Source organism: Equus przewalskii, chromosome 7, assembly GCF_037783145.1.
Source record: "Equus przewalskii isolate Varuska chromosome 7, EquPr2, whole genome shotgun sequence".
Taxonomy (NCBI): domain Eukaryota; kingdom Metazoa; phylum Chordata; class Mammalia; order Perissodactyla; family Equidae; genus Equus; species Equus przewalskii.
Genome location: NC_091837.1, coordinates 39,511,386 through 39,534,371, shown reverse-complemented (window position 1 = coordinate 39,534,371; position 22,986 = coordinate 39,511,386). Strand labels below are relative to the sequence as shown.

The following is a 22,986-nucleotide window of genomic DNA, read 5'->3' as shown; positions in this document are numbered from 1 at the left end:
GACTGAGATGAGGATGTGAGGCTGTGGAGAAATTGGAACCCTGAACTCTGCTAACAGGAATGTAAAATGGTGCCGCCACTTTGGAGAACAGGTTGGTAGTTCCTCACAAAGTGATCTAGCAATTCCACTCCTAGGGATAGAACCAAGAGAAATGAAAACATATGTCTACACAAAAACTGTATGTGAATGTGAATACAGCATTATTCATAACAAAAGCCAAAAGACGGAAATAACTCAAGTGTACAGCAACTGATGAATGAATGGATAAGTAAGATGTGGTATGTCCAGACAACGGAATGTTATTTGGCCATAAAAGGAATGAAGTTCTGACACATGCTACAACACGGATGAACTCTAAAAACATTATGGTAAATAAAAGAAGTCAGAAAGAAAAGACCACATGTTGGATAATTCTATTTACATGAAATATCCAGAAAAGGAAAATCTATAGAGGCAAAAAGTAGATTAGGGGTGGCCTAGGGCTGGGGGTGGAGGGAGTGGCTGCTAATGGATTCTTTTGGGGTGATGAAAAATGTTTTAAAATTACAGTGATGCTTATACAACTCCATTTGTATTTAGTAAATATATTAAAATATATTGAATTGTACACTTCACAGAGGAGAATTCTATGGTATGCTAATTTTATCTCAATAGAATTGTTTTTAAAAAAACTCTTAGGAATAACTTCTGTGATATTTATGGATGAAATGATATGTTGTCAAGGAATTTGTCACAAAATAATCCAAAGGTAGAGGGAAGAGGGCAGAGTATAGATGAAATATGGTTGGACAATGGGGCTGGCCAAATGGCACAGTGGTTAAGTTCGCACGTTCTGCTTTGGCAGCTGGGGGTTTGCCGGTTCGGATCCAGGGTGCAGACCTACACACCACTTGTCAAGCCATGCTGTGGTAGGCGTCCCACATATAAAGTAGAGGAAGATGGGCATGGATGTTGGCTCAGAGCCAGTCTTCCTCAGCAAAAAGAGGAGGATTGGCCGTGGAGGTTAGCTCAGGGCTAATCTTCCTCAAAAATAAAAAAATAATAAGGTTGGAGATGAATCAATAATTGTTCCTGATAGGTGATGGATGCAGAGGGGTTCATTACACTATTTTCTCAACTCCTATTATATTTGAAATTTCCCATAATAAAAAGGTAAAAATATATACTTGTGAGGCCCCAAGGTGAGAGGTAACAAAGTGAACTGGTACCTGGTAACTGTCACTGATTTAAAGGACTTATAAACAGGACAGCAGATTATGTTCCACTCACCTGAAAACCCTGGAGTTAAGGATGCAAGTTTTCTTGCCAATTTCTCCTTTTCCAGTGCACTGTCCAGTTTTAGTGGTCTGAGGTGAACTTTGAAAATAGAGGCTCTTCCTTTTATGTCCGGTGGTCCTTGAGAAATTATTTTTAAGGGGAAAAAAACCATAGTGAAATGGTTATCTCTCTCTTCACGAGGACTGGATAGAACCCAGTGAAAATCATCTCACCAATAAAGATCTGCCTATCGAAGCGCCCTGGCCTCAAGAGTGCGGGGTCTAGGATATCCGGCCGATTGGTGCCTGCCAAAATGACTACATTTGTTGTGGTGTTGAAACCTGAAAATAACAAAGATGCAATCATTATTAAATGTCATGAGGCGGAAAGCAACAATGTGCCTGTCAAAATGTATGAGCACTACAGATACATTGTTATGTTAAAATCTTTCTTCAGTTTATTATCTAGTGCTTTTTAACTCACAAACTTAAATTATTTTCCTTACTAGTCATCTTGTCCTTAATGATAATAGTCATATATGACTTACAGCTTTAAGAATCAATTTTCTAAAGACAAATTACCAAAGATTTTTTTTTGAGGAAGATCAGCCCTGTGCTAACATCTGCCACCAATCCTCGTTTTTTTTGCTGAGAAAGACTGGCCCTGAGCTAACATCCGTGCCCATCTTCCTCCACTTTATATGTGGGACATCTGCCACAGCATGGCTTGACAAGCAGTGTGTAGGTCCGCACCTGGGATCCGAACTGGCGAACCCCAGGCCACTGAAGCGGTACATGCACACTCAACCACTGTGCCACTGGGCCGGACCCCTAAAGATTTTAATTTATTTAACTAGAAATTTAGATTATGCTGTCAATTTTTAAAATGTTTTCAAATCACTAAGGTTAAATTTGCATACAATGTGTCTAAAGTCCCTGGGCCACAGGACAACCTACCATATATGTGAGCAAAGGTGTCAACCTCTACTCCTGACCTCTTCTCCAGGCTCAACTTGCTCGGTTTTATCAAATGCCAATGCCATAGTCTCAGAACCCTGGCACTGAGAGGGCTCAGGTGCTGATTTCCCCTAAACGTGGCACTCTGATTCACGCGGGCCTACACATGGACCAACCGCCAGACTGGAGGAGGGGGCTCAACCTTCTTATTCTCAACACTATGCCCAGCTCAGCAATGTAAACCAGTTCAATACTCGGCAGCACGCTTCCCCTTTCAAAGCACACAACAGCATCGACGTATCTGACAGCGGGAAGGAGGTGGCACATCCTAAGAGTTGGCTTTCCTCAATAAAAGAGAAAGCTGACTGACGTGGAAAGACTGCTACTCTCTTACTGGAAGAGTATTTGAAATCTGCCAAATCCACACTTGGTTACACATGGGTTTTCCAGATGCTTCCAAATCATAAATGGTTTTGAGAATGACACTATAATTTTTCTGTGAATCATTTCACCAATTTTTCTCTTATTCAACATGTGGTACAAATACCATCTTAACATCAATATTAAGTTATGGCAGGCTGCCAGGCAAGAATATTTTGCTATTAACTCCTGGTATAAAAGAGCCTCTAAAAAGGGCTGTCTTAGAGAATGCTTTTTTTCCTGTACTGGATAACAGCATAAGGATTTTCCTTTTAGATATACGAGGAACAATTAGAAAGTGCAATTTGCAATACAAAAGACTTGAATATTCACCATCCATTTCCACAAGCAGCTGATTGAGTGTATTCTCCTGCTCACTCTGCCCCCCGAAGTTGCCTCTTCCTCTCTTCCTTCCCACAGCATCTATTTCATCAATGAAGAGAATGCAAGGGGCGTTCTTCCGAGCAAGGGCAAATAAGTCTCGGACCTGGACAAAAATACAAATAACAGACAAGTCAGTATAATTTATCCTTCTAATTAAAAATAAACATCAAGTTTCCTATCCCATAGGAAGACAACCTTTTGTGTTATACACTCTGCGGTACATATTTAAAAGTTACCAGCGGCAAAGAAGTGAAGTGACAAATGATGAGTAGCTTGGTGGGTAACTGATTTAAGGTGAGCAAATATTATTTCTCTAATCTCATACATTAATGTATATGTAATAAGCACTACTGATATCTGCTATTTTTAAAACATCAACAAACTCATACTACACATTTTTAGCCTACAAAAAGGTAAAAGTTCAGCCATAAATCTTTACATTCAGTTTAAAGCTCAAACTGCTCCGAGGTGCACATGTCACGCCTGAGGCAGTTATTAACAAGCAGAGACTGACTAACAACAGACCCAGGCAACACGGACACAGAAAGCAAAGGCAATGACCTACCCAGGCCCAGACAGTGATCACCCCAGAACGACCGACGGTGACCTGCCTCAGCCCCACTGCAAGAGGAGCAGGCCCTACACACACATTCTGTCCCACAAGCACATCCCAGGTCAATAGTTTAAGCGGGCTGAAGAAGAAACAGCCATCTCCAGGCCTCACCATCAGCTAAGAGTTCAGGGTCTCGCCCATCGTCTTGCCCCTAAGACATTCCGAGACAAACTCCCTATGCTCACACCTCTTTTTATTTCACTCACCAGAAGTCTCTCCATCATCCTCTCCTGCCTGGAATTCTAGGTTTTCAGTCCTATACTGCTCTAAACACATGCCCTAACATAACTCACATCCCTCTACGGCCTCCCCCACTGAACTCCAGATCTGTCATCAACAACCCCCTACCCTCTCAAGCTCTTCCCTGAACATTTCCTTCACCTCCATGACCGACCTAAAATTTGGCCGTTCCTGCAAAGCTAAAGCTCTCAACTGGAAGGTGTTTGTATCTTTCCCTCCAGGCCAGCTGAAGTTGGGGTCCACCTCACGCCCTGTTACTACTGCCAAAATAATTCTGCTGGAAAATGCCCTGCTCGCTAAGGGTCCTGCCCAGTGGCAGGCACTCTACCCTCTGGCCACTCTCATCCTCTACAGGCCTGATGTCCCACTCCCCGACCCACACCCTTCACAAGGTGCTATTTTCTTAGTGATTTCCACATCTGAACGGGTCTTGGTCTCTCGGTTCCCTGACTCACCCTTCAATCACCTTTTGCTCCACTGACATGGCCAGCACTGCCAGGGCCCCCTCTAAACAGCCAGCCTCAGGCAGTCTACTCTCTGACCACTCTCCTACCAGTTTGACCGGCCTATGTACTCAAGCATCTCCCACAACCAATTCTTTACCTATTTCGTAGGTCTACATCCCATTAGGCCCACTGCTTTCCCACCATCTACAGCTCCTCTCCTGTCTTCAGTTCATCTCTTGCCCATATTAGATTCCACGGGCCATCATTATAAACACTCAACTCCCCCACGCTCCTCTATTTTTCTAAGACGTATCTGCCTTACAAAACCCACATAAATCCACTTACTCCACCTATGATAGTTCATTTCATCGAAGATGCCAACAATGGTATTACTATACTTGCCACTGAGAAAGAAAAAATGCTGCCAAGTGATAACACAACAGTTTGTTATTGACTGCAAGTTGTATCCTAATGTTTGGAAAAGTAATTGTGATAGCACTTGGCATTTCTAAAGCACTTCAAAAAAGACTCAACACTTTAGATACTGGTAAAATACATAACAGCAAAAATTTAAGTGTTTCTTTAAAAATTAATCCACATTCACACTTCCTGATTTCTAAAGTTACTACAAAGCAACAGTAATCAAGACAGAATGGCACTGGCATAAACACAGACATATAGGTCAATAGGACAGAACTGAGAGTCCAGAAATAAACTTTCATGTCTATCTATGGTCAAGGGTGCCAACACCATTCAATGGGGAAATAACAGTCTTTTCAACAAACGATGCTGGGAAAACTGGATATGTACACGGAAGGGAGAGGAGCTGCACCCTTACTCACACCGCTGACTCAAAATGGACCACAGAGCTAAACATAAGGGCCAAAACTATAAAACTCTTAGAAGAAAATATACGAGTAAATATGTATCACCTTGGATATGGCCACAGATTCTCAGATATGATGCTAAAAGCACAAGCAACAAAAGAAAAAAGCAGATACACCGAACTTCATCAAAATTTAAAACTTTTGTGCGTCATTATCAAGAAAGTGAAAAGACAATGCACAACGGAAGAAAATATTTGCAAATCATAGATCTGATTAGGAGTTAGTATCCGGAATATATAAAGAACTCTTACAACTCAACAACAGACAGACAATCCGTTTAACAGCCTGCAGTCCTGGCTGGGGTGGGGATGACTGGGCGGAAGCCACAGGCTGTGCAGCAGAGTCTGCCCTGGAAGAGTGTCCGGGGCAGTTATGGTGAGAGGTCACTCCAGAGGACACCAGGGCACAGGGCCATCTTCACCAAGTCCCCATCTGGAGGGAACTAGAGGGAAGGGGGAAGAAGCTACACCATCAGAACAGAAGAGAAGACTTACTCTAGCTGGACCCACACCCACAAACATCTCCAAGAACTCGGATCCACTAACGGTGATGAAAGGAACGTTCGCTTCCCCAGCTGTGGCCTTAGCTAGCAGCGTCTTCCCGGTACCTGGAGGACCAGTGAGAATGGCACCCTTCAGATAAAAAAAGAGAAAACATATTTAACTATAATTCAGAAAAACTGCATATCCATAAATAACTCCTAAGGTATAAATCTGTCTACAAATTTCAGTAATATACACTAAGCATTTCTTAAACATTTGAACTATGGTAGAACATTTTTATGTTAGTAAGAAGTGTAAGAAAAAGATTATTATAGACTGTTTTGTTTTAAAAAAAACTGGTAAGAATATGAAATTTTAAATATTTCCCTTATTTTATAAGATTTTTAGTAGTTTCTTTTTAGGCCTTTCTAACAGTATATAAAGGGTGACTTAAGCTAGGAAACTAACAAACCAATTGCGGTCTACTTAAATAATTCAAGGAGACACAAACACCACACTCCCAATTTACATTTTCTTCCCTTTAAGATTTCACAAATGAAGTAAAAATATAATGACCAATGATGAACTTAAAAAGAAAAAAATGAAGTGTTTGCTCAAACACTATAATTACTTAAGTTGTGGAGATCCTAAGTATGATGTGAACAAGTACTTAAATAATAGCAAATTATAAAGTTATAAAATATGACTTTTTATCCATGTGGGCAAGACATGAAATCAAGAAAATGATGATTCCTGTTAGAAAAGATTCCTTTAAAGTAAACTTTATTAATGGATTTTTAAAAGAACTAGTTCAATTTTTTTGATTCATTTACTTAATGACCTAGCCTGGCCCTGGGAGTACAAACATCAGTGAGGCCGCCTATGGCCCACAGCGGGCACAGGGACGTCTGCTGGGAGGAGGGAGGTGAAAATTGGTGCTCCTGTCTTCTCCACCGAATCCTGCACCATGAACCTCAGTGCCAAGCCCAGGCAGAGGGTTCATCCACATCTGCTGAGGGAGGGACAACCAGGCGACGGCAGGGAGCACATGCTCAAGGTACTACAGCTGCCGAAAGCTCGGGCAACTAAATCAGACTGGGGAGGAAGGAAGGCAAATCAAGGAAGGCTTCCAAGCAGAGAGAACACAAATCTTCTCAGGACTATACGCACCACATGCAAAAAGACAAATTCACAGAACAACTGACCCAAAAATACTCTGGAGTTAAGCAGAGACTATAAGTTAAGAGAGAGGAAGGAGAAAAACAGCCACATTATAGTAAGTAACCAAACTTTACAAAATTATAACTTCAGAGATCAAGACATAATTCAAAAGATTTGGGGCTAATGAGTGGAAAACAACCTTCTGCGAGTTCATTTTACCTTTGGTATTTTTGCTCCTAGGTCTTGATACTGCTTCGGGTTTTTCAAGAAATTCACAAACTCCATTATCTCTAGTTTGGCCTCCTCGCAGCCAGCCACATCTTTGAACTTCACGTCGATCTCATCCTTTAAGACTTTGGCAGTGGTTTCTCCAACACTGAAGAGTCCACCCATCCCCCGGCCTGATCGACCAATACCAGCAGGCCCTCTTCGTATGGTATATAGCAAGAAAGCGATGATGAGCACCGTGGGCAGCATGCTCAGGAGAAACGAACTAAAGGGAAGCACACAGAACAGTGACATGTTTTTAAGACTGTTAATCTTTGGCTTTTTAAATGTTTTGCAAGATACACTTTTTGCTAACTGCTTGGGATAATTATTGCATACATTTTCTTTCTTTCTTTCTTTCTTTCTTTCTTTTTGGTGAGGAAGACTGGCCTTGAGCTACCATCTATTGCCAATCCTCCCCTCTTTGCTTGAGGAAGACTGTCCCTAAGCCAATGTCCGTGCCAATCCTCCACTTTGTATGTGGGAGGCCTCCACAGCATGGTTTGATGATCAGTGTGCAGGTCCATGTCTAGGATCTGAACCCGCAAACCCCAGACCACCCAAGTAGAGTGCACAAACCCAACCACTATGCCACTGGGCAGGCCCCCATTTTCTATTTTTCTACAACCTGAATATTCTAATATTTTATCTGAAGCTCAAGGATAATCTTAGTGTGTCAATATCACTGAAGCAGAACCACAGAAGACCAAAAAAAACCCATCTGTTCTTATGATGTATGCTGTTCACTGACATTTTATTCCTATCCCAATAACCACCACTTATGCACAGTACAGACTTAATTGTGATTTACCATCATTATATCTGAGTTTCTAGGAAATTTCTTTTGAATTACTCACTTAAAAAACTGCTGGTATTAGCATACGTAGAAATTCCAGTTCTCTTACAGAAATGCATCAACTACTCTGAAGAGATGCCTTCCAAGTATCGAACCCTTGCTAAGTTAACAGATACCAGTTTCGAAAGCCCTGTATACAAAGGTGAGAGCTAGTGTGGTGTTCTTGACTAGCATCATACAGGCCACTGTGTGCGGCTTATGCAGGGCAACAGAGACTCCCAGTGGAAGCGGTGCGCCCTGCAACCTCACGCTGCTCTAGAGAGAACTGCTTGGAAAGGACTTATAGTCTGGGGATGCCTTTTGCCTTTTGTTTGTCTGTCTTAACAAAGTTAATTTTAACACAACTATGACCACAGATATATACTTAAAAGGTAATATAATGAACTTTAGTTTAACTTACCCTAAGAAATTTGGAACAAAATCTTGTACAAGTTTAGGTCAAAAACAAAACAAAACAAAACCCATGCCAGGATTTGCTTTCTAATTTTTCACCTATTACAAAATTCTAAATGCTGCCACAGCAGGCAGCAAGAATCACGAAAAATTTATTTCCGGAGGAAAAAAAATGCACTGATGATAAAGGTTTAAAGAATGATGCAACAAAACTTTTTGTAATGTTTCAGCACCAGCCTATAGAGTTAAATAATTATATGACAGTCTGGGGCAGAGGGATATATCATATGTGAAATAACCTCAATAGCCATCTGCATCTAAATACTGCAGGTAGCTCATAGGTCTACACAAACCAAGATTCAAGAAAGTTCCTAAAACTGAGTAACACCATCAGGTTGATTAACACACTAGCTTTCTGTTTTTCTGCTCTTTTAAATATACAGAAAAATTAAAATTTATTTCTACTTTCACTCTTGAACTGGTACCTCTACAGCAAGGTATACCTTCTGCATTTAATGCAAATAGAGTGACTCCCAGGAGATCTAGCTGGGCGTATGTGGATGAACACTCAAAGGCAATACAATTCCCAAGTAAGCTCAAAGACAAGCAACTCTTGCAATCAATGGACCCTTCTTGAAAGACCCAGACTTGTAAGTGGCCTCACTAAAGACAAAAAACCTCTAAGGGAAGAAGCAGCTCTGATGAGAGAGCAAGAAGAGTTACTTAAAAATCCTGGAAAACTCTGTGAAATATAAATGTAAATGATAGTAAAAAGTGGGAATGCCACTCTTCAACACAAAGGGGCTCTTTATGCTAAAATCCTAGAAAAAGAGAGTGCATTGGACATTAATACCCCAAACTACTCCCTAATCAATATAAATATAAATGTGTAGAAAATCAATCAGTCACTAGCAAAAACCAGTAGGTTACTAATGGTTTAGAAAAAGAACTCTGGCCAAACTGAGAGAGGCCTGCTTAAGAATATAATGCATAACATTATAATACAGAGTGAACCACACAGAGCACCGTGAACAGTCTTCCACATGTTTCTGTGTTTTCATTGCTTCTTACCCATCACTTTCAGCAATGTAGACAACAGGTACCCGATTCTCCCCTTCTATGCCCAATTCCTGCTGTAAAGTTTCCAGATTCCGCTCAAAGGTGTCCACACTGCCAATATTAAACCAGACGTATTGCTATAAAAACAGAAAAATGAAATATTCTAATTTTGTTAGGGAAAGGAAGGGGAAACAAAGGGTTCAAGTCACTAAAGCATTCAACTTTTCAAGAATTTTTCAGAAATACTGAAAATTTACAAATTTTTTAATTAACTAATTAATTTTTTAAAATAGCAATAATAAAAGACTAGTTTTAATGATGCGGTGATTAAGTTTCACTCAGTGAGAAAACCTGGCAATCCTTGGCAAATAAGTATTTCTTTAGCAATATTCCTCAGTGGTTCTAAAATAATAAACTCAAAAGAATGAAAAATCCATTTGAAAAGACAGTCCTTTTCGTAAAGAAATATGCATCCTTTTTCTCTTCTCCATTTCCCAGGTATTTCTCAGTTACCTGTTCCCAAACTAACGCTAACGTGACACAGTAATAACAGCTAAAGTTTTCTGAACACTTACTAAGTGTCTGGCATTGTTCTAAGCCCTTTACATATATTAATTCATTCAATTTTCAGAACCACCCTAAGAAGTAGGTCCTATCATTGAACCTCTGGAAGGCATCCCCACCACCGAATGAGAACAGAAGTGCGCCTCAGTGTGCTAAGCGCTACCCTCTATTCACTCGATCTAGTAGGTTTCTGCGGGCTCAGGGAGAGACCCTGAAGGGCCTGAGACAATGGCTATGTTAGCCAACAGCATAGACGTATTCCACCCTGTGCTGGTGTTTACTGGCTGAATATCAGTCCTGACTCTTACCAGACCCATTTTATAGATGAGAAAACTATACAGGTGACGGCACTTGCCCACAGTTACACATCTACTAAGAGGCTGGATCTGAATGCAGGTAGTCTGGCTCTATGCCCAGGGACCCTCATTACCACATCATACCGCCTCTCTTACACAACCACAAAAACACAACTCACAATTATAGAGTTTTACTATATACTAGACCCTGTTCCAAGTACTGTGCAAGTATTAGCCACACTTTACAGCACAAAAAGACTTAGTTCCTCCTTTAACCTGCAATCCCTTAAAAAAAAATTTTTTTAATCCAAACAGTAAGTCTGTGTTATAAAACTCAAAACGATTCACAAGTGCACACAGAAGAGAGTAATATGTCACCCCATACTCCTCCCACCAACCAGTGTTACTGAGTGGGGAACATCACTCTGGTATTTCTCTCCACGTATCTAAAAACAAAAGATGGAGAGTAAGTTTTATAATATGATATAACATCATGAGGTCAAGAGAATGGGGGAAAAATTAGGACAATTAAAATAACTTTCCAAAAAGTGATTGAAACACCAGAGCCATATAACTTTACAGATATTCTTACATTTACTGATATGCGATCAGAGAGAGACGGCAACCATAAGTCCTAGTTGTCCTTAAATGTTGCCCCATCTAGGCAGGATGACTCAGGAAATGGTTAAACAAAATCGTCCAAGAGAAGAGCTGTAACGTGGTAGAGAGGTCTGGCCCTGAGGAGAAGGTCTTAAGACAGCAGATGATAAGGGTGCAGGGCTAGGCCTGGCGGGTAAGGCCCAAAGCAGAACTAGGAGTCACCTGGGAACGTTATCTGCCTGCCCCCACCTCCCCGCAATAACCCCCTCAACCTGGTCTAGGATCTCTGGAACAGAGTTCAAACTGCTGTACAGGAAATACCAAGTATTTTAAAAATAAGAGAAGAAATGGAAATTAATATAGTATCACGAAACTGCTGGGAGAGATATGATCAGAATGCTTCTTAAACTGATTTGAAAAAAGCTGTCTCAAGACATAAACAATTCAGATTTTAACATGTTTTTTCTAACCAAACAATTGTTTTCTCAGTCTTGAAAAATCACAGATGATACTGGAGTAGTGAAAACTGGGATTTCACTCAGTTTCCTAAAGGTACAGCCAAAATGATTACCAAAACGAAACCCAAACACAAACGACGAACCCAGTCCTTGTATCACAGTTACGTACACACAACATTCACAGTCTCATCTACGTTAGTGAAGATTACAACTGCTGCATTGTCCAATTCCAGGAGATCCTGCGAACAGAGCACTACAATGCGAGCGAATGTGTGCTTTTCAGCTTTAAATATGAAAAGTTAACTTACAGCGAATTCACATCAATTAATAAAATCATTTACCCCATCAACGGGAGTTTTTCCTGGTGTAAAAGTCACTCGAACAAAACGCTTGTTGACGACTTCCAGTCTGTCTACCTGGAATTTTAAAAAGTTAAATATTTAAAGAAATTTACAGAAAACACTTGACATATTCTTCAGCTCATTTAAAACGCAGATGATATTTCACACATATAAAGAATAATGAGTGACATACAGATGCTCCCTGTTCCCCCACTCTGCCTAGAGAAAGAAAACATCACAGACACTGCTGAAGCTGCCAGTCACACCCTCTCCCCAGAGGCGGCCACTCTCCACATTAGGGGCTGACCGTCCCAAAGCATGTCCTGGTACTTGTGCCACATGCAGATATAACCCTACACGTACACTCACTTTTACCTGTTTTTAAACTTTAAAAATGGCCTTGTTTAGCATATATTCTTCCACAATTTCCTTTTTCTTCCTATTGTTATATTTGTGAGGTTTACCCATGCTGACATGTCACTTCTGCAGACTATTCCATTTTATGAGCAAACCCCAAGTTACATATCCATTCTTCTGTAAACAGACATTTAGGTTGTTTCAAAATGTTCACTACCACAAACAACGCTGTTACAAACATTCCTGCATACACCTTCTTGGGCACATCTTCAACAATTTCCCTGCAATGTGTACCTATAGATAGATCGGTAAGGCTTTACCAGACACTGCCAGATAGCTCTCCAGAGTGGCTCTCCAATTCACACTCCCTGCTAAAACAGTCCTGTTGTTCTAATCCTTACTTGCTATTATGAGACTTTTTAATTTTTGCCACTCTACAGGGCTAAAACGGTTTAAATTTGTTTTTTTCTGTAACCTCCTAACCATACAGGATTCTTAAGAACACTCTTAAAAACCTCATCCCAAGGTTTCTGACTGATTTGCAGTACGAGCCCTTGGGGAGAGGCTTGTTTCCTGCTGCCATTAAGTCTGCTGTGGCAGGAAGCCTAGAGGGTGTGAGTCAAAAATGGAAAGTGAGGGAGCCCCAGATAATTCCAGGAGCTGGAACAGGGGACTGGCTGTTCCTAAAGGTAGGCAGTCTGGAGAGGAATGACTCAAGTACTCTACCCCTGATACAACTGCTGGGGCAACAGCAGACAGATTCCATGAACCAGTGGGTCAGAAGGAGATGCAGCTATGGAGAATCCTCCCCAAAGACCTGTCCCCCAACTTGGAAGGACGGCTGCAGCCCCCTCCACACGTGGACAGGAGTTACTCCCTAGAAAGCAGGCTCCCACAAACACCTGGAATTACACATAGCGTATCCTTGCTTTCACGAGAGAAACACTTGCTTCAAAACCCTGAGTAGGTAATCATTCCCATTCTTCCAATCCTCAGCTTACTGTATAACCTTCCTTTTTTTTTGATGAGGAAGATTGTTGTTGAGCTAACATTTGTTGCCAATCTTCCTCTTTTTGCTTGAGGAAGATTGTTGCTGAGCTAACACCTGTGCCAGTCTCCCTCTATTTTATGTGGGATGCCACTATAAATGGCTTGACAAGCACTGCGTAGGTCCGCGCCCAGGACCCAAGCCTGTGAACCCCGGGCTGCTGAAGCAGAGTACGCGAACTTAACCACTGCGCCACTGAGTCAGCCCTTCACTGTATAACCTTTAAAAATAATTTTAGATTCTTTATACTACCTCAGTAAGTATTAATACCTTATCTTTATTTTATCCATTTCATTGATGAAAATCCAGTCTTGAGAGGTTACCTAACTTCCCCAAGGTTACAGAGCAGGCCTGGTCCTGGTTCTCACTATCACTTTATTTCATCAATTCTAAGATGGACATTTTTCATATTTTAACATCTCAGAAATTGGGACACATGTGACAACTGATGGCATTTCATAGTTTCATTGGCAGCTTACTAAATTTTTCTTAGTAATATATAAAATAAGGTGTCTTACAATCAATAGCGTCTTAAGTATGCTGAAATAGGGTCTTACTGGGTAAAGACCCAACCAGTGGTGACAGAGGCTCCCGAGCCCTCACTTAGAGCCTGTCTGCATTTAAACACCGAGTCGCTTATTTATGGCCCACGAGAGAGTAAAAGCAGTAAAGACGTAAAGAAGCTGGGAGAGGCTGGCACACTACAGTAGGGAAAAGAGGCAACTGAGGGCACACGAGGAAATGATGGAGCCGAGGGAGGACTCCAGAGCAACAGTTGGGAGCGGTGGTTCCTAAACTAGGTTCTGGTATGAAGTGAAATAAAGGATTCTGTGGTAAATTTGGGGACTGTTGGGTCAAAACAAACAGGTTTTTTTGGTTGCAGTACTTTCTAGCATTAAAAAGTCCAATATGAAAATAGCAACCTTATATCGGACAAATTTGGCTAACTAGTTGACTATTCATTACTTTATTGGTCTAATCTACTGAAATTCACCTTTTCAACCACCACAGACACCAATCCCATAAAATACTTACTACTCCTTTGGAAAGATAGTTATTGACAAAGTCCTTCCAGGTGATTTCTCTCCCAGAGCTCTTGAACAGGAAGTAAAACATGACTCCACCCCAAAACAGAGCAGTCCAGAGAAAGTACATCCTGAATTCCTTGTCATCCCACGGAAAGTCACCCTGGGCAAAGGAGAGAGTTTCTGTGAAGACTGAAATGTCACAATATGATCTACACCATGTTGGACGCAAATCTCTCCCAATGCCATTAATGCCTCCCAACCTTTTCCGGGGACACCTCAGACCTTAAAAATTAACACACAGTTTGAAATCAAACCTTCTGAAACCTGGACCACCAGTGAGAATCATCTTTCTTGCCACCTCGTTTTCCACCACCACCAACTCCTCCTCCAGAAGGGCGCGGGGCAGCAGCTGGCTTCGATTCTGTTCCTAAACAGTGTATACAGCAGCATAGGAGGGTTTTATATCTCTCAACAAGGCTTTCATTAATACAGTTTAATAAAAGACACTGCAAAATACATTATGGTAACTAACAGTTACTAAATAAAGCACTATGAGCAAGGATGAGACTAATACAAAGAGTTAAAATTCATGGACACTCACCAGGGCTGCATATATGTTATCTCATGAAGTCTGCACAGTAACCCAATAACCCAATAAGCATCCTACTACAGTCACGTGTCACACAACGAGGTTCTGGTCAACGACAGACCGTATATACAACGGTGGTCCTATAAGATTAGTACCGTATAGCCTAGGTGTGTAGTAGGCTATACCGTAGACAGTTTGTGTAAGTGCACTCTGACGTTCCTACAATGACAAAATCGCCTAATGAGGCATCTCTCAGAACATATCCCCACTGTTAAGTGACACATGACGGTATACCCATTTTACAGACGAAGAAACTGTAGCTTAGGTACTTATTGAATAATCTGTTGAAGTCTTAAGTGACAGTGAGTGAGTGACAGTTGGGATTTGAATGCAGGTAGGTAAGTGAACTCCTGAGTTCCCACTTGAAGGTAAAAAGTGAGGGTTCCTCTTTCCCACTCTCACAAAGTGAACGCTGCTGATAGTTTCTTCTGTGGGAAAGACATTTTGATAACTGGCAAAAAAAAAAAACCCTCACCCACATAGAATTAGTTTGCAAGAATCTGAGATTAGTCACTGTTACGGGTTGAACTGTGTCATATGTTGGAGTCCTAACACCCAGTGATCTTCTTTGGAGAGATATAGAAATAATCAAGTTAATGAGGCCATACGGGTAGGTCCTAATCCAATATGATTGGTGTTCTATCAAAAGGGGAACTTTGGACACAGACATGCACAGAGAGAAGGCAATGTGAAGAGACACAGGGAGAAGATGGGCATCTACGAGCCAAGGAGAAAAGCCTGGCACAGATTCTTCCTTCATGACCTTCAGGAGGAACTAACCCTGCCAACACATGGATTCCGGACTTGCAGCCTCCAGAACTGAAAGACATACATTTCTGTTGCTTACGACACCCAGCCGTGGTACTTTGTCATGACAGCCCTAGGAAACTAATGCAGTCACTAACACCTTCCTTTTCTCCCCTACTTCTCTATCCTTTCAAAGACCCATAAATACCCTTCTAACATCTTCAACTGCTGTGAAGTCACTGCTCTACTGTGCAGGATGGGAGGCTGCAGCACCCAGCCACCCACAGTAACTGCATGGCACTCTGGCTTCCTGACATGCTCACTCCACCATGATGCACACAAGGAGCTTCTTCTGCACCCCTGTCTCAAGTGAGGGAGGGTCTGAGAGAGGCAAGTCCTACCTGGAAGGAGGCACAGGGCTGGGAAACAGAGTATGCACATTTCTAAAGTTGTCTGACAATATTCCATGCCTCTCATGGAATATGCACAAAAGGTATCCAACAGGTTGTGTTTTTTTTTTTTTTTTTTTTTTTGCAGGGAAGGATTTGTCCTGAGCTAACATATGTTCCCATCTTCCACCTTTTTTTCCTCCCTAAAGCCCCAGGGCATGGTTGTATACCCTAGTTGTAAGTCCTTCTAGTTCTTCTACGTGAGCCACAGCCAAGTATGGCAACTGACAGACAGGTGATGTGGTTCCGTGACCGCGAAGTGAACCTGGGTGCTGAAGTTGTGAGAGCGCTGAACTTTAACCACTAGGCCATCAGGGCTGGCTCCAACAGGTTGTATTGAAAAAGCAGGCACATTATCATTAATCTGACCCCAAATCAAGATTAAAAGGCCACCCACCATGCCCGCAGGCAACAGTGCAGATGCCGCCTCTGCCACCAATGCTCCAATCAGCCCACACGAGCCATTCTCCCTGAGCCTTGCTCTCATTCCTTGTGCTCTTTAAGCATATGTCTCTCCAACTACATCCAAGTTCAGTTAAAAACAAGGACTGTATATTTCTCCTTACATTTCCCTAAGAAGACAGGATGCCAACTGAATGTCAACATACGCCAGGCATTGTGCTAAATGCTCTCACACATGTGACATGGGGGACAGGTGGCTCAGGGCCCACATGGTGCCCTCAGCCACCCAGCCCTAAGAAACCCTCTCTGAATCCCTGAGGTAAAATAAGGGTCTGAGGAACAATTTGAAAAACACTGCACTGTACCACAATATGTGTCAAATAAACTGCATGTATTAGGTTTCTAAGATTTTTCTCCGTGGTTTAAATTATGTGTCAAATATATTTACCAAATATGCAGTTAAATATGACTGATATTGATCAGTCAGCGTCTCTAAGGTGACCTTAAATTAATTCAATTTGAAAAATGTCGAGAAAATATGAACAGAAAATTAAGGTGAAATGAAACACAGGGTGTGTGGAATTTTATATACACTTGTAACCTATGGTTTCAGAACTACCTTAAGATAACACTGTCTTTCTTCAGTGAAACCTATCACCAACATCATATATTATGGGAAAACAGCAAGTTCAAACAATCTTTTTTAAAAGGTACCTTTTTTTTCTCCCATAACTTCTTTAGGTTCACTAGCTTTTTTTCCATTTTTTCCATTAGGAAAGTATTTTTCAAATCCTGTTAGAAAAGGAAAAAAAAAACATATCCTCAAACCAAAATCCATCAGGTTTTATGTGTAATCTTTTTTTTTTTTGAGAAAGATTAGCCCTGAGCTAACATCTGCTGCCAATCCTCCTCTTTTTGTTGAGGAAGACTGGCCCTGAGCTAACCTCCGTGCCCATCTTCCTCTACTTTATACATGGGATGCCTGTCACGGCATGGCTTGACAAGCGGTGCGTAGGTCCAAACGTGGGATCCGAACCAGCGAACCCCAGGCCGCCGAAGCAGAATGTGCGAACTTAACTACTATGCCAGGGGGCTGGCCGGTGTGTGTTTGTTTTTAAAGCAATTGATACATCATTAAAACACATAAGTTAAAAGTGTAACATTTCTAGTGTAGGAGTAAATCAAAGTCTAAATAATATAGTTCACAACCCAGAGATGTAAAAGAAAAAAGTTCCATTTTCACGCCAATTTCATTACCCATAAAAGTGTTACATGTGAAGAGGACACACTTTCATCATCCCAATCAGACAGAAGGTAGGGAGTGGACAGGAGGAGACACAAATTAAGAGTCAACTTGAAACAACACTTTGAACCTGCCTAGTGAACACTGCTGACAGCACTGCTCTTTAACAAGAATGTAGAACACTGTGGTCACATCTAAGCATTTACCTTTTGGAGGTCGAGAACAGAATCTTTGATAAGCAGCAATTACATCTGTCAAAAGAGAATTTCTGCCGCTTGTTGCTTGAGTTGTAGCATATCGGTAAAGCTGCAACATGACATATAAATAAAAGCATCAAGGTTATATCAAGATAAAGAATTTAAAAGGAAGAGCTTCATTTGCTAATATCATAAAGGGGATGAAACGTTTCTCCTTTCAACAAGTGGTTACAGACTAGCACGGAATGACCCCTACAAGGGAGGACTAGGATTGTCTGGCACTGTGCCACTCCACCCCAGCAACAGAACCAGGAGACACAAATTACCAGCCAGAAGACAAGAGTACTTCAAAATCATACATAAATTAGAATTGCAGCCCAGTTACAATTCTCTGCCGACACAGTCACTTTGGCATTGTTTACTTAATTTGCAGTTTTCAAAAGACAAACTCTGACACAGAAAATCTGCTGCTTCTTGCTGACTCATTTGCAGGATCTACAATACTGCAAGAATATTTACCTGAAATTACACAACAATGCTGCTCGTAAACATAATACAAAGTTTATTTTAGTTCAAAGATAAAGTTATGGTCCAACATCACAATAATCCTTATACTAGTAACATTTGCTAAAGACATTTGCTATACTGTCACCCCAGTGAGAACCCTGGTTATACAAGTCCCATTAGGATATATCTCTGCTTTAAATAACTTATGTTGCTAAAAAGTTGTTTGTAAATACAGTCTAGATAAATTGAGGTATAATGTAAACAAACTGAAGAAGCTCCCTATTAAATTTTTAGCTGCACTATTAGAAGCAACCAACAGCAAGGTGCATTGAAGGGATATATCCAAATTTGGCAGTGAAAAAGTTCAAGTAATCTTATCTTTTTGCAAAGTGAAAATTCACCACCACTTTTTGGGAGGAGAAGCTTTTAAATACAGATGAGAAAGTTCAAAGTGAAGTTCATCTGTATTGGCAGCCATCATAATTTGCCTTTATGTCTGATGAGAAAAACAGAATATCGCAAAACCATATAAAACAATTTCACATCCACTAGCGTGGCTATAATCAAAAGGACAGACAATAACAATGTTGGTGAGAATGTGGAGATTTTGAAGCCCTCATACACTGCTGGTAGGAACAGGAAATGGTGCGGCCACTCTGGAAAACTTTGGCATTCTCAAAATGATATATATAGAATTACTATATGATCCAGGATTCCACTCCTACTCAAGAAAACTGAAAACATACGTCCTCACAGAACCTCGTACATTAATGTTCACGGTAGCATTATTCACAATAGCCAAAAAGTGGAAACAACCCAAATGTCGTTCAACTAACAAACAGATAAAACGTGGTATACTCACACAATGGAATATTATTCAGCCATAAAAAGGAATGAAGTTCTGATAAACGCTACTACACGGATAAATCTTGCAAACACTATGCTAAGTTAAAGAAACCAAACACAAAAAGTCACATATTATATAATTCCATTTATATGAAATGTCCAGAATAGGCAAATCCACAGAGACTAGATTAGAGGTTGCCTAGGGCTGGAGGAATGATTGGGGAGAAATGGGGAGTGATTGTAACAGTTACACGGCTTCTTTTCGGGGTGATGAAACGCTCTGGAATTAGACAGTGGAGATGGCTGCACAACTCTGTGAATATACTACAAACCACTGAATTGTACGCTTTAAAATGATGAATTTTATGGTATGTGAATAAAAAGTGTCAACTAAAAAAACAAATAAAAGAGTTGATTTAACTTCAAATTAATAAATGATTCTATACAGCAAAATAGGACAGAAACATTGACACTGTTCTTGATTGACAGCAATGCTGATCTGAGAAAGCTGGGGCTTCTGTTTTTATGCCTTCCCTGATCCCTGGGAACACATGACCTATGAAATAACCACCGATAATGGATAAAAATGTAACATAAGTGAATAAATAAAGTTTTTCCAATGCCAGATCCATTAAGGGTGTAGATTAAAATGACCTATTATTCAAGCTGGTCACACTGATTTATTGAGCCGCCTACTTCAGGCCAGATGCTGCCCAGCAGTGGAGAGTTCACAGCGGGGTCAGAACCAGTCCCTACCCCCAAGAAACTCAGCAGTGAAAGGAAGAGAGTCTCGGGGACAGATCCATTACAGGATAGTATAATATGTGCAACAATACAAAACCTGTAAGTATAAGGAAGAGGGGTAGCAGAGAAGAGGAAGTGATTACACGTTTAAGGGACCCAGGGATGTCACAAGAAAAATGACATCTAGCCTGGGATTTGAAGGACTTATAGTTCAGTCAGTGTCATAACTTTTAATTTAGTTAAAGCTGGAAATCTGAATTTTTCGCATGACGATCTTCAACCAAGTCTCATGATATTAGGAGCCTCAGTTACACATCTGTAATGGGAGAAAACAACTCTGCCTGTCTAGTTCCCAAGGACACTACTGTGAGGATCAAATGTGACAACATATTAAAAAACACTTTTTGTAAAAGCACTTTTAAAATTGTATGGCAATACCTAGATTTAAATGATCGTTTCCAAATATTTCTGAAAGCTATTTGAGGGCAAGAGTTCTTTATATCACCATATAAAGCAAGTCTTTGTCACCAGAAAGCTTAGTAGAGAAATGGGCACACGGTATGTACTCCATAGAAGTCTGTTTACTAATAAGCCCCCTGTAGGCTCTATTTGAAATTGTGTTGACCTGGAATACCTCTGGCAATAATCTGTGACCACATCTAACACTGAGGTTGTTTCTATAAAAGGATCATCAATGAAACTCTTCTCCTCTGCATATCCAATCCAAGCCCACTAAAGAATATAAAAGATAGCAATTTACAAAATTTAAGTTTAGAGCACCTCATTTTAGAGGATTAGCTTTTATGCTTGACAATATGAGCAGTTTTTAGTTGCTTTATCATCAGACTTATTCCTCTGAGCATAATACCCAAGAACTGACATCTCACATGTCAAAATCTTTTCCCCAGAAATCTCACTGTGAGACTAGTACTTCCGTCTCTCACCTTTAACAGCAGCAGAACCTAAAGGAAAATCCCCTCATCAGACTCCCTTGCAAGTAGCACAGTAATGCCCCAGTGTCCCCATCCAGAGCTTCAGAGCACTGCCAGGGAATATGTCATGGACCCCCAATCAACCAGCTGTTGCAGTCAGTGCAGGGGACTTCCTTATACGTCAGCAGCAATGAATCACAGGGACAACAGTGCCACTTGAAAGACAGGCCTTTTACATGGGATTCCTGACATAAAAACTGCAAACTCACAAGGCAGATCGCCACTTGCTCATTATATGTCTGAGCCCAACATTCACGAAGGGCAAAAAGAGAGGTATGAGAGCAAGGGGCAACAGGAAAATGGACGCAACGCAAGCAACTGAAAAAAGGCCTAGTGCAGGGCAGTATGGAGTGGGAAAGAGATGAAGATAATCCAAGACTGCAAGGGAGCTTCAAAGAGTAAAAACCATAAAAGCAGGTACTAGTAACACACCCTTCCAAGTGGAGAGGCTGAGAGAGTTTCCTCAAGGGCATTTGGTCAGTAAGGGGCAGGTTCCCGTGAGACTCCAGGGCCCGAACCACCTCCCTCTTTTGCCTCTACCTGTGCACCTCCAGGTACACCAGTGCAAGGCTGGACTTTAAAGAACTGACAGCCAGCAAGAAACTGTGTCCCAGAAATAGCTGACATCGACTACTCACCACACGAACCTTTCCTTGAGACAGATTACTGCCATGGCTCTGTCAGCACAGTGTCACCACTTCAGAAAAACGTATTAGCATCGCCACCCGTGGGAGCACTGGATGCGCTGGTTACCAACAACAACAAGCACAGTCTCCACTATGACATTATTAATAATCACAGCTAACATTTCTTGGTATCTACTACATGCCAGAGCCAGAACGCCAGCAATGGCCCCATTCGGATAGCCCTATGGAAAAATGGAGCCTCAGAGAGGTTAAGGAACTTAACTCCAAAACCTCCGCTTTCATAACACCACGCTCCTGCTGCCGACCCTTAAAGCACCTACACAACACACGCACTCTACTTCCCAACGTCACGAAAGCAGGGGAAACGAAGGCAACCAAGGCCAGAAATACGACAGTTCCCTAACCTTCTGGGCTCTCAGCTGCCTTATCTGTAACACGGGCTCGCCCTGAATGAAGTGAGACGACCCTCCCAGAGGCTCACTTAGGGTTCCCTGACGCGCAAAGACCTGACTCTGCTGGAGAGGCATGTTCTCAAAGTTCCAATTCGACGCCCAGGGCTGCCACGCACAGCGTGCATACGGGAGCACGGGGTGCACGACCAGAAACGCAGGCCTCCTGGCACTGATGGCAGCGCACGCAGCCTCATCACGCGAGGAACCCGCCCAGGGGCCGGTGACCTTGACGCCTACTCTCCCGGGCCGGAAGCGGGCCCGAGGGCCGGGCCGGGGGCGGAGGGCGCAGGGCCCCGGACTCACCGTCTGGAGACAGGACCGCTCGGCGGGGCCCACGCCGCCGCCAGGCACGAGCAGCCGGGGCAGGCCGCGGGGCCGGCAGCCGCCCCGGCCCCACAGCAGCAGGCAGCGGTGCGCCATGGCCGCCGGCGCGGCCCACTCGGGCCGGGGACGCTGCGCAGGCGCGGCTCGGCGGCCGGCGGGCGGACTGGAGCGCGGCCGGCGATGGGCGGCCTCCGGCAGCGGAGGCGGCTCGGAGCAGAGAGGCCGGGAGAGACCTCTCCAAGGCCGGGGCTCAGGGGCGAGCCCACGCTCTCGACGCTCGCGCCTTCGGCGACCCCGCCCCTCCCCGGCGTGCTGACGTCAGCCGTAGAGTGGGCCTCCAGGCCCACGGGCGGCGCTCCGGCCGAGCAGCATCTGGGTTCAGCCTGGGCTGGAGGCGGGGCCGAAGGGAGGAGCGTGGAGGGCGGGCGGCAGGGTCAGGGGCGGGTCGGCGGCAGGGCGAGGGGGAGGGGCGCGGGCAGGAGGGCAGGAGCAGCCCGGAGCTGCTGGGAGGGAGTGGCCCGGGCTGCTGGGCCCGCAGGCAAAGGGACCCTTCCCCGTCCCGTCGCGAAGCCATCTTCATTTTTGGTGTTACTCTCTCAGTGAGTCACTGGTGAAATAGTTTGCTGAGCGTCTAATCAGTGTCCGGCATCGTTCTAGGCTGTGGAATGCCGAAA

At 42.6% G+C, this 22,986-nt stretch overlaps 1 protein-coding gene across 1 annotated transcript in view; it reads right to left on the bottom strand.

Moving 5' to 3' along the window:
- The window catches only part of AFG3L2 (AFG3 like matrix AAA peptidase subunit 2), a 37,339-nt gene extending 14,628 nt beyond the window's left edge, over positions 1–22,711 (bottom strand). The window contains exons 1-12 of the mRNA XM_008529591.2: positions 22,292–22,711; positions 17,810–17,909; positions 17,075–17,152; positions 14,428–14,540; positions 14,121–14,273; positions 11,681–11,755; positions 9,434–9,558; positions 7,066–7,339; positions 5,698–5,835; positions 2,967–3,120; positions 1,491–1,598; positions 1,270–1,395 (exon numbers count right to left, since the gene is read on the bottom strand). Of these exons, the coding sequence (XP_008527813.2) occupies positions 1,270–1,395; positions 1,491–1,598; positions 2,967–3,120; positions 5,698–5,835; positions 7,066–7,339; positions 9,434–9,558; positions 11,681–11,755; positions 14,121–14,273; positions 14,428–14,540; positions 17,075–17,152; positions 17,810–17,909; positions 22,292–22,408 (1,561 nt within the window). The 5' untranslated portion in view covers positions 22,409–22,711. The remainder of the gene's footprint in view (positions 1–1,269; positions 1,396–1,490; positions 1,599–2,966; positions 3,121–5,697; positions 5,836–7,065; positions 7,340–9,433; positions 9,559–11,680; positions 11,756–14,120; positions 14,274–14,427; positions 14,541–17,074; positions 17,153–17,809; positions 17,910–22,291) is intronic.
- Between the last annotated feature and the right edge of the window lie 275 nt (positions 22,712–22,986).